A 10,984-nucleotide genomic window follows, 5' to 3' on the forward strand; every position below is an offset into this window, starting at 1 on the left:
GGAAATAGAAACAGAAAGTCATTATGGCTTTTAATCTTATACCTGTTTGAGGATGACCGCTTGCTTACAGAACTTCTGTGCAGTATTTGCAACATGTTGTATTTTAGATGGAATAGAAAAACCAAGCGCTGATAGCTGACGTACTTCTCTTAGGAGAATTACCAAATGATCTGAATAAAGTATGTTTAATGTTCCAGAAACGTGATCCAACTCCATAACAGGACTATTAGCTTGTATGCTAAAACAAAATTAGTTTAGACATATTATTAAATATAACTTGATATTGGTCCTTTCTTAGGTGCATTTTATAATAATGCAATAAGCAATTCTAAAAAGCTTGATGTATTATTTTTCTATGTTTATTAACATCCTAAATTTTTGAGATGTTGTTCTAGTAACTCTTAATTCACAACCAGTGAATGCAAGTAGAAATGGACAGTGCATGTGGCTTTTGCTCAGAAAGTCTTACAGACATGTTATTAAGAGTTAACATTTTATCAACAGCTAGATAGTATTTCTCAGAACCCCTGGATCCACTATATTCTCTCGAGTTGGAGCTTTACAGGCCCCCAGCATTCAAGACTGCAAAGGAAAGAAATTCCCTGAGAGAACTAATATAAGAACCAGGACTTGGGTTAGTGGAACCTTTTAGTACATATAGTCAGATGCTAATAAGAACATGCGACTATCTTTAGCTTTTACTCTGATTTTTTTTTCACTGGAGTAATACTTCTACCATCCCCCTTACAGGGTTCTTTTATAAACACTTCATCTTTACTAATTTTTTCTCTTTTTTTCTCATCTTTTTCTTGCTTCTATGTCCACTGCACCCCTCTCTGCAGTGCTTTCTCCTTTCTTTTCCTTTTAATTAATCTCTTCCCAATAAGATAAAAAAATCTGTTGAAATATCACAAAAACAAAATTCTGTGGTACTAACAAATTAAATGGTTGCTATACATTGTAGTGCTATCCTGGAGAATTTAATTCATAAGGTTTTAATAGATCTTCTTACCCTTCTTCATTATAAATAGAGCAGACAAAAGTTTCTTGTGGATACCAATTATTTGTTACTCTCTCTGTGTCATCAGTATACCACAGTTGTACTCCAACGTCATTTGGTTTCTAGACACCACCACAATACGAGCAATAAATAGTAACAATAACCAAATCAAACGAGACATGTATTTCATTCCATGTTTCAATAGGAACTTAACACTGTCCTGTATACGTTACGCTACCAGCTAAGGATCCACAATCGTGAAATGATAACAAACTCTTCCATTTTATTTCTCCCCTAATGCTCAGTTCTATAGTTTTGCATTTCCTTCATCAAGTCCTACTAAATTACACTGTACTACAGATTTCAGCATAACCATTATTTAACAAAAATGTATTTACCAAAGTCCTGACTTGGGATTTGATAACTCCGACTGAATATTCCTAGACCAATCATCAAATTGTTCTTGTTCATATACTTTAAACTGTTCCAAAAGAGAATCTGCACTTCGATGAAAAGTTTGAAATCCAGACAAGTCAAACAGAATAGCCTCCGCAAGCTGGATAGCATCATCCACCTTAAACACAATCACAGAGAAAGGAAGCTTAACTCCCCAATTTTCAATTTTAAAAATCACCAAATTAAATATTAATGTTTAGAAAACATCCAAGTGCGGTTCAAAAACCAGATTAAAAAAACAAAGTGAATCCTGAATTATGCCATATATGTACAAATTCCTATTTCAGTAAATTGAGACATGGTTTGAATCAGTTGCCCACTACAGCTCTCTACCCCTATTTAGATTCCCTAGGATATGCCACCTGGTCTTTAAGTGCTTCTCCAGAAGGGTACAGGTGTCCCATGTGTCCTATGTTATATCCATAAGGTCTATGCCAATGTCTTGGATACTCAAAGGCATTCAAACGGGATATGAGACCTACATGTGGACAAACTATTCAAGACCCTAGTCAATACAATCAGTGGGGACTGGAGAGCAATTCAGAAATTCAGCTCAGCCTCTTTAAGTAGATGCACAGTCATTTTTGTCAGCTGAAGTGTTCTTAAGATCTTCAGCAAAATAAGCAGAAAAAATAATTTTGAAGCCCAAGCTGCCGCTCTTCCCTCTGTGGGCACACCTATAAAAAAAATAATACCTTCAAAATCCCTACCCTTTGCCACAATCAGCTGAAACGGGCCCTCAAGTTTTCTGCAAATCACAGGTGAATATCATAAAATCTTCGCTGATGGTTATTCTGGGATGGATAACTTCTCACTCAATTTACCACATGGCACTTACGTTGACAGAAAGCATTTTGCTATTAACTAGTTGATGCTTTCCAACAAAAAGTTTCAGAAAGTTTCCAACTAAAGTATAAATACAAACTAATAAAATAGCAGAGGTTAAAATAGAGTCAAACATGTCTTAACACCATTCCTTCGTGAGAGAACATGAAATTTATTTTCCATTTGCTTTTACTACAGAGGAATAAAATTCAGTCTTTAAATTAGCACTGCAAACCCACTGGCAGGCACTGACTCAAACAAGGGCTCTCAAGAAATCCCTTTGATATCAAGGAGACACTTTGCAGGTTAATAATAAGAAGTGAGAAGTACAATGTCATAACCTGGCTAACTGTGCATCTGAAATAGAATTTAAAAAGGCAGACTGAAGAACGCCGTTTAATAGAAAGCTCTACCACTTCATAGAATTTTGGTTCCTTTTTTTGCCAAAAAATGTTAAGTCATAACAGCAGACTGCTCAGTGTATAATGAAAAGACAATCTTCTGCATCAGTTAATAAAACTACTTAGTAAACAGTCCCACTGATAAGGAATCCTTAATACATAACTCTTAAGAAAGAGACAATTTTTATAAATATTATTCTCTCCATAATCTTATATAACATGTTTTATTCATATGATGGTATTGTGTCTAAATTGTAACGGAATCTGTTACCTTCAGCTCCAGCTGCCGTACCCATACAATATTATTGACAACTTCAGAAAGGTTTTTGCCTGAAAGCGGTCCAGAAACATCACCAGGGACACCGTGGCATCGAGTTTCAAAGTCTATCTGATAGGCTAACATAAGAAAACAATTCATGTTAGACTAAACCTACAGAATAAAGTTAAATTAATTATTATTGCTACACAAATGTATGACGGATATCGATATTACTCTAAAAGTAAATAAAAAGCTCTAGTATTTTCAAAAAATAATAATACACTGGAAGGTTTATAAATACATTTTTACCTTTGACAGAGTCTTGAAGTCTTGCTAGCAACGTTTCCCTTTCAAAAAGCAAATCTTTGCTAACATTTGGACGTTTTACCAGTTCTTTATATTTCTGAAATGTTTGAAGAAGCTGGAATATGAAATTTAAGAAAAAATTATCTCTTTCTCCTGAAAAAAAGAATCACATATTCCAATACTATTCATCAGTGTTGTTCATAAGTACTTTCTACTTTCTTTGGTCTTATGTAATTATTCCTTTGCTGTAACCTGACTACTTAAGAATTCAGTAATTTGACCTAAAGGAAAGTTTTCAGACTATAAAAGTATCCATACCTGTTGAGGACTACCTTGAATTTCTGAAATAAATTTCTTCAATTTGCTTGCTATTTTTTGTTCTGCTGGGGCAATAATTCTTTCATACTGAGAGACTGCAGCTTTCCATAATGGCTAGAGATAATAAGCACATATGTTAGTTTAAGACTGTTCATATGCATCAAAAACAGTGATAGAAAGAATGTCAATATAAAAATAAGCATTATACCTCTGTGTAAGGATTATAGTGTACAGGATTTAAGCCAGCAAAAGGTTCAAACACCTGGGCAAGATGTAAAGCATTTTGTTCTCCAGCTGACAAAAAAAAAATAAGTTTTTCATGCAGTGTTCTAACAGTGAGCACCTACAACAGAAAAAAAAATGTGATGTATCCAACATATTTGTACATAAAACTTATATCTAAAAGCAAAAAATGCAAGCAGCACATACCATCCCCCTCCTTTGCACAAGAAAGATGCGAAAGGCTTATGCAAAGATATGCATTGTGGAATGTTATCTTACTTTAAAATATTTTACATGTCTTTCTCTTTTGTAACTCCAAACAATGTTATTTAATTCTAACAAAATAAATGTGAATAAAACAAATTTTACCTCATCAAGACGTTTGCCAAGTTTGGCTAATGATTCAGGGAAATATTTCTCATTTTTCCATGGATGTAGAGTATAACGTTGCCACAGTTGTCCAGTCAAGTACTCACAAGCTGATACCCACTGTTCGCAAATCAAGATGCCAGCCTTTAGATTTTCTTTAACAATGTGAAAAGCATCCTCCCACAGATTCAAAGCTGCCAATTTTCTCTGAACAAATCTACCTAGACAGCCACCTAGAATTCCAAAAAGCACACAAAAGCAATATGCTAAGTTTGTTCAAAATAATTCCTTTAAACTCCACTCCAAGTTCCAATGCAATTCACATCCATTAACCAGTGTTACGTCCTAAAAATCAAACCACATAAACGTATCTATATCTAATCAGTCACTTTCAGATTCAATAAAGACTCTCTCAGATTCTTCAACATCTCCAAGTTAAACCACTCCAACATCAGAAGATGACAGAGTAGAATTCTGGAATCCACATACAAGCATCTCTCCCTATCAGCACCTGGTTACCTCTAGCCATGAGGATACAAACAGCAATCCCCTCATGCAGATAGGATACAAACAGCAATCCCCTCATGCAGATAAACTCACTTTCTTACATGGGTCCCCAAACGTGGGACTGCTGTCATGAAAATGAGAGAAGCAACCTCTCTGCCTCTCTTGTTCTTACCTCCCAATAAGCTGAATCAACTTTCAAGCAGCGTTCTAGTGCAAGTAACTACTCCTTACCTCCTCTGAGAAAAAGACAAGAAGTCAAACAGAAGCAGACAAATCCAGTCCACAGACTGAAATTGGTACAACTCTATTAATCTACCGTCTTCCCAAGGGCATGTGAAGGCATCCACCAAAACTGCCTGAATCACTGGCTACTATAAGGTAAATAATATTCTTGCATCATTAATTATAACAAGCAAGCACCGTAACCCTGCAGGTTTTCAAGGACGCCTTCAGGCTGAAGAAGGTCCCTGCTCCAAGGAGTCACTGTCGTCTTTTTTAAATGATCATTTAATACAGAGCGCATAAAGATTTACCTATTACGTCCAAGAGATTATGCATGCGTAGCTGTGGATAAGGATCATGTTCTGTTTGTCTCCACACACCATCAACAGTATCTCTGGTAGTCTCCACTAAATCCACAACTTCAAATAATGAGAGACTATCCAAGTTGTAATAATCCTACAAAAATATATTTTTAATAAGTTCACTTTGCTCCTAGTATATTAGAAGTGTTTATACTTTTCTGAAGCTGGTAACTGACATAATTTCGTGCTGAAAGAAATGCTATTTCTTTATTGCTTAATGGAATATGACAGCATCCTGTCAAAAAACATTAAGCATTCGTGTAACTTTATTCATGCGAAGAATGCATTGATTTCTATGGTGCTATTTTAGTACGTACTGTACAGGTGCCTAAAATTACAGGTGACAGAGTGCATTACTATCACCTGCATTTTCAATTTTCCTTTTGATAATTTCATGAGTCAATTTCCAGTTCCAAATTGTAGTGTTTCCGAAACAGGTCTTAGGATTTAATGGCCAAATCTGCTCCCAATTACATTTGGGCATCCCCCTGCGCTATTGTCACTAGCAATTACTTAATATCATTGAAAGTAAAATTTCACTTAAGAAGAATAAACCTTCACAGAAAGAGGGTTTTTTTTTTTTAAGTCTACAAATATATCACTGACTATATAAAAGAAAAACATACTTTTTCAATGCCCTCAAATAGGCCTTTAAAATGAGAAGCTCTCTCTTTACTATACAATTTACTCCCATGATGAGCACGTTCTATCCAGAAATGAAATTCATCTGTTGGTGTAAGTATAGCTGCAAATAAAAATGGAAAATGTTTAACTAGGAGACACATGAATGGTCATGAAATATTTTCAGTTAAAATACACTTTTAAAGGAAATTTTTACTATATAGCTATACAAATACTCTTCAGCTTTTCACTCTGATTAAAGTTCATACCGAGAGACAAGAGACTAAGTATCAAATTCATACTACTAAAAGACAAGGGGTTGATTATTACCAGTTCTAACATGCTAAGCATAACCTGTTATATGTTATATTCTGCAGTCACTGGGATCATAGAGATAGAAAACTAGGCCTACATATCAACCTGTTTTACAAAACATTTTAATTTAAAATTTTTTACAAAAGATGTAACCACAAAACAAACCTCGCACATCATCTTCACTGAATTTTGTTCCCATGTAGTTAGGATCTGATCTCCTCAGAACAGTACTTAAACCAGCCTCAAGTTCACTTAGAAGTTTCTGGAGTTTGGGATCAAATGCTTTACTCCATCTCTCATCCTAAAATGAAAATTTTCAAAAAATGTGAATCATATGATGGAATCACTATTTAAATATTTTAAACTTAAAAAAAATTAGAAATTAATAGCAGTTATGCACATGATGAGACAATGAAAAGTCAAGGAAAAGCATCTGACTTTATTCACACCCTTCAAATCAGAATCATATCACATGATATTTTTATCTGAAATTCAAAAATTAATTGCTGGATTTATAAAAGGACACTGAGCACATGTTCAGAAATTATTTGTTAAGTAATTCTCTGTTAAGTAAAATAAATCTGGCATCTCTTTCTATAGTAGAATCTGGAAATTGCTAGAATTAAATATTGAAATATATTATGATTTTCTAAAATTATTTTGTTAATGTTGTTACACACAAGAGATTAAAACTATTTAAATGTTGAAATTCTGTTCGTTAAGACTGTGAAATCGAGCTTTGATTGTGGTTTCCAAAGAAAAGTCCGCAAAGAAAATATGTTCTGTAATGGAACAGAAGGAAAAGCCTAAGAACATTTAAAAAAATCCAAACCATGAAAAGTGAATTTGTGCAAATTAGTCCAGAATGCAGCACACCTATCTGTCATCTGCGACAGTAATCATGGTTTGTATAGTACTGGCCTACACATTGAGATAAAATCTAAGAATATTCAGAATAGGAAAAGTACACAAGACTGGAATGACTGGTGGCAAGGAGCTAAGGAGCAGTTGTCTCCCACTAACTGCAGTCCAGTGTATTCCATTTTTCTAGTCAGGCACACATATGACCAGAAGCCTCCTCTCATCTTGCTGACATGTCGTGAGTAAAGTGCCTTCCTTAGCTTATAAATTAGAATTAACTTTCATTATTCCATCTCTTAGAATATTTTATTTTTAAAACTTAAAACACATATCTCAGAATAGTTAACACAGACCAGGGAATTTCAATGTCCTTTTAAAACTATAAGCATTTAAATCAGGATATTGCTCACCCTCAGTAATACAGGCGCAAAAACTTGTCGAACAGCTTGATAAAGGGTATTAATAGGTGAATCTAACATAGATGACACAAGAATATTACTGTGAAGATTATCTTCTGTAATTACATCGGGCCGCAGCTTAAAAAATACCAACACGTTGTTCTCTGAATCACTAGAGTCAATCTGTAAAGATCGAAAAACAGAATTTTGTTTTAGAAAATTATTATATCGAATTATATCGAATACTGCATATCATACCAAATTAAATATTCCATTTATATAACTGATTTACAACAAGAAAATAAGTATAAAATACCATATTATCCCTTATGGATATTGACAATATTCTAGTAGTATTTGATTTGCACAGAAAAGTAAAACTTTTATTATATTCATTCTTGAGTATCTACTTAGATAAGGAACCTGCAGTGTAAATTCCAATATCAAATACTTCATGACTTTTTCATTATAGAATCTCCATGAATATTCTAGTCACTTATGCTACCTGGAATTTGAAACGTCCACTTGCCACTTCCTAGGTGCAAGCCTGAAACTCTCTCTTGTGCCTAGAGAAGACTAAGCATGAAAAATATATGCTTTTTTCTTTTTAATTAGACTTTTATAGTGTACATTTTCGGAAATGCCTTTCTAAATATTGTGTTGTCCTCCTGACTCTGCAGATACATAGCTCTATCGCTGTTCACAGATTTCTTAAGCAGAGAGAAAGGTATGCTTCTTCATCAGTAAAATCATCGGTTAGAACATGTAATTCATATCGCCTTTACAGTTCAGCTTATAGGTAATGCTACAAAAACTGCCACAAAATCAAGTATTGAAACTGTTAGTGGTAGAGATGATTCTAAAACAGAAGAAAAGCATAAAACATTTAATAAAACAGTAACTGAAAGACACACTAGCTGAAATCCTAAACTCTGTGTGATTGTAAAGACTTTCTAAACATCAGGAGAAGGTTTTTACCTCTTAAAAGAAATAAAGGCCCAGTGAAGGACAATTTTCAGTTTTGCTGGACGCTCACTGGACCGTGTTAGTCTTACTTTCTCACCAGGTGTTAAGACCAATGCCATGAACTTTCCCATGTTTCACTGACAAAATAGCTGTTCATTATGGCCGCTATATGCACCTGTTCTTCCATCTTATGATGTTGCTGAGACTGTTAGACAGTGGCTCAGTAGCACACCCAAAGAGCTGGTACACATAAACGTTCATTCTTGCATGATATAGCATGATATACAGTCTACATAGTTGCTTACATCACGATATATATAAGTTACTGGTCTAAAGAGAAGCTTAACATTTTAATAGCTCATTACACCAACTCTTAGCAGACGCAAAACCTGACACTGATATAACAGCCACCATGCTCCTGCTCTCAGAGCAGGATGACAGGATGCACATCAAGCCCCATGATTTGCCTGTGCATTCATAGGCACCGTACAACCAGCAACACACCATGCTCTGATGAGACAGTTACACTTCACACTTCATGGCATGACTTGTATTCTCCAGGCTGCATTACATTGACACAAGGACTATACACAGCACACTAAACTGTCTGTCAGCATGGACACAATTCACTAACAAATATATCACACAACTGACCATGTGGTCTTTGCAGACTCTTGGGACAATACTTCATACAGCAGACTGAGACCAGCACAGCTTTTTTCAGTAGGATATCTCCACATTAGACAGCTGAGTTTTTCACAGCCACTCACACCGGGTCGGACCCCAGGTGCCGCATGCCCACTCACACATGGGATGCCACGGACACACACAGGACCTCAGGGGTGCCTGCATACACTCTGCCGGACACTGCTATACCTTGTTAGAGGCCGTGAGCTGGGTCCCCGAGTGCTGCACAACGAGGAGGAACTCGTTGCCATCGTCGAGGAAGTTGGCGAGCTCAGGACTGGCACAGAGCCCCGGGGACAGGGCCGCTGGATCCAGTCCGAAGTAGTTAGCAGCCGTGGCTGAAATAAAGCGCTTCCTCTTGTCTCTCTCCCCGGCCATACTGGCAGGACTCACCCCCGCGAGGCAGGATCAAGGCAAGGACGGACCTAGACCAGCGCGGGAGCACACGGAGGAGCGAAGGGAGACGGCCCAAGGCAGGGCCGCAGGAGGAGGGGCGCGACGGAAGGGGGCTGCCGCGGGGGGACAGGCCGCGGCCTAAGGCCGCCCGGCGTCCCCGCGTTGCCAGGACCTGTCACTATGGTGACCGAAAATGGCGGCCGCAGCCGCGACACGCTCGCGCGCTCCGCCCGGGCACCCGCAGGCGGGGAGACGGGGGGGCGATCGACACGCTCGGTGATCGGCAGCCGTTCCGCGCCAGGGGGCGGGGCCCTGGCAGCCGCCGCGCCCCCGTAGGGCGCCCGGCACCGCCGGGTCCTGCCGCCGCCTCCGCCCTGCCCTGACCGGGCGCCGCCCGCAGAGCTGCGGCAGCGCAGCGGGCGCCCGGGCACCGAGCGCCCGGCGGCGGCGGGCTCAGCCCCGAGCCGCGGAGCCGCGGAGCCGCGGGCAGGGAAGCCCGTCCCTCGCCGGCCTCGGCCTCACCGGATCGCCTTAGCTGGACGCGTTGTGGCCCGAAGGCAAATTTACTAACCGAAAACGTAGAAAGGGCGGGGGGGGGGGGGAAGGGAGGAAGAATCTGTTTGCATCGCGGCATCTCCGCCTTTATGGCATTTGGTCAAGAGTCTGCTCAAACAAGTTTGTCGTTTGGGTTTTTACTTTTGAAAATCATGCTGTCACCTATAGTCCAGATTCTTAACCCAGAAATTCTTTACGGCTGTTGTGGCCATCTCGGAGCATAACGGCAGGCTGGGTGTGTAACAAGGGGGGAGACGTCTTCGTAGGTCTTGACAGTGATTCCCGTACCCGTCCTGACATCTGAATTTAAACTCGGCTGCCTTGCGTTACTGCGCTCCTGACGGGACTGCCCGACTGACGTTTTCCAGCTCTTCCCTTCTCCCTCAGCCGGTCGCAACGCAGACGCGAGGTTCCTGGCGTGGGGCTGTGTCGGTACCGCAGGCGTTCCTGAGGCCCGGCCGGCGGCCAGCCCCTGCTCCGAAACATCTGCAGACCTCCGCTTACCGCTCGCAAGGAATTTGCATAGCACCAGGAATACGCGTACCACGATTTCTGATTTCCTGGCCTAGATTTGACTTGTGAGGTCAAAGGGAAGCGGCGTGCACGCGCAGGGCGTCCCGTGCCCGCCTACGGCGAGCAGTGAAGGCTCCGACCTCGGACGTGAGCGCCGACACCAAGAAGCGACAACATTGTGGAGTGAATACCGATAGCTACGTGCCAGATCTTGATCAGTTCTGAACAACTGGTGCTCCGGTGTACATTTCTTTGAAATAATAGGGTCTATGCGACGAAAAAAAAAAAATCTTTCCCCGAGTAGCTGTTCTCTAACCGGGCCCCCAGCCACCCCACCCTTCGTTCAGTCACTAATTAGCCCTGTCTGCACAATTTCACATGCAGGTGACGTGGCTTCATCACGTAAGCTTTGTAACGCTTTGCAC

The 10,984-nt window shown here is 39.5% G+C and overlaps 1 protein-coding gene across 6 annotated transcripts in view; it reads right to left on the bottom strand.

The window, feature by feature from the left end:
• Positions 1-9,743, bottom strand: part of DYNC2H1 (dynein cytoplasmic 2 heavy chain 1) — a 191,192-nt gene extending 181,449 nt beyond the window's left edge. For 4 of the 6 annotated variants that reach the window (XM_068930371.1, XM_068930372.1, XM_068930370.1 and 1 more), the window contains exons 1-12: positions 9,285-9,743; positions 7,455-7,625; positions 6,349-6,484; positions 5,874-5,992; positions 5,197-5,341; positions 4,157-4,389; positions 3,774-3,908; positions 3,566-3,679; positions 3,251-3,362; positions 2,954-3,078; positions 1,399-1,574; positions 43-238 (exon numbers count right to left, since the gene is read on the bottom strand). In XM_068930371.1, coding sequence (XP_068786472.1) covers positions 43-238; positions 1,399-1,574; positions 2,954-3,078; positions 3,251-3,362; positions 3,566-3,679; positions 3,774-3,908; positions 4,157-4,389; positions 5,197-5,341; positions 5,874-5,992; positions 6,349-6,484; positions 7,455-7,625; positions 9,285-9,473 — 1,851 coding nt within the window. In that variant the 5' untranslated portion in view covers positions 9,474-9,743. Of the gene's footprint in view, positions 1-42; positions 239-1,398; positions 1,575-2,953; positions 3,079-3,250; positions 3,363-3,565; positions 3,680-3,773; positions 3,909-4,156; positions 4,390-5,196; positions 5,342-5,873; positions 5,993-6,348; positions 6,485-7,454; positions 7,626-9,284 lie in introns of those variants that run through there. The other 2 variants (XM_068930373.1, XM_068930375.1) reach the window with 2 other exon arrangements.
• Between the last annotated feature and the right edge of the window lie 1,241 nt (positions 9,744-10,984).

This window comes from Struthio camelus, chromosome 1, assembly GCF_040807025.1.
Source record: "Struthio camelus isolate bStrCam1 chromosome 1, bStrCam1.hap1, whole genome shotgun sequence".
In the NCBI taxonomy this organism is placed as follows: Eukaryota; Metazoa; Chordata; class Aves; order Struthioniformes; family Struthionidae; genus Struthio; species Struthio camelus.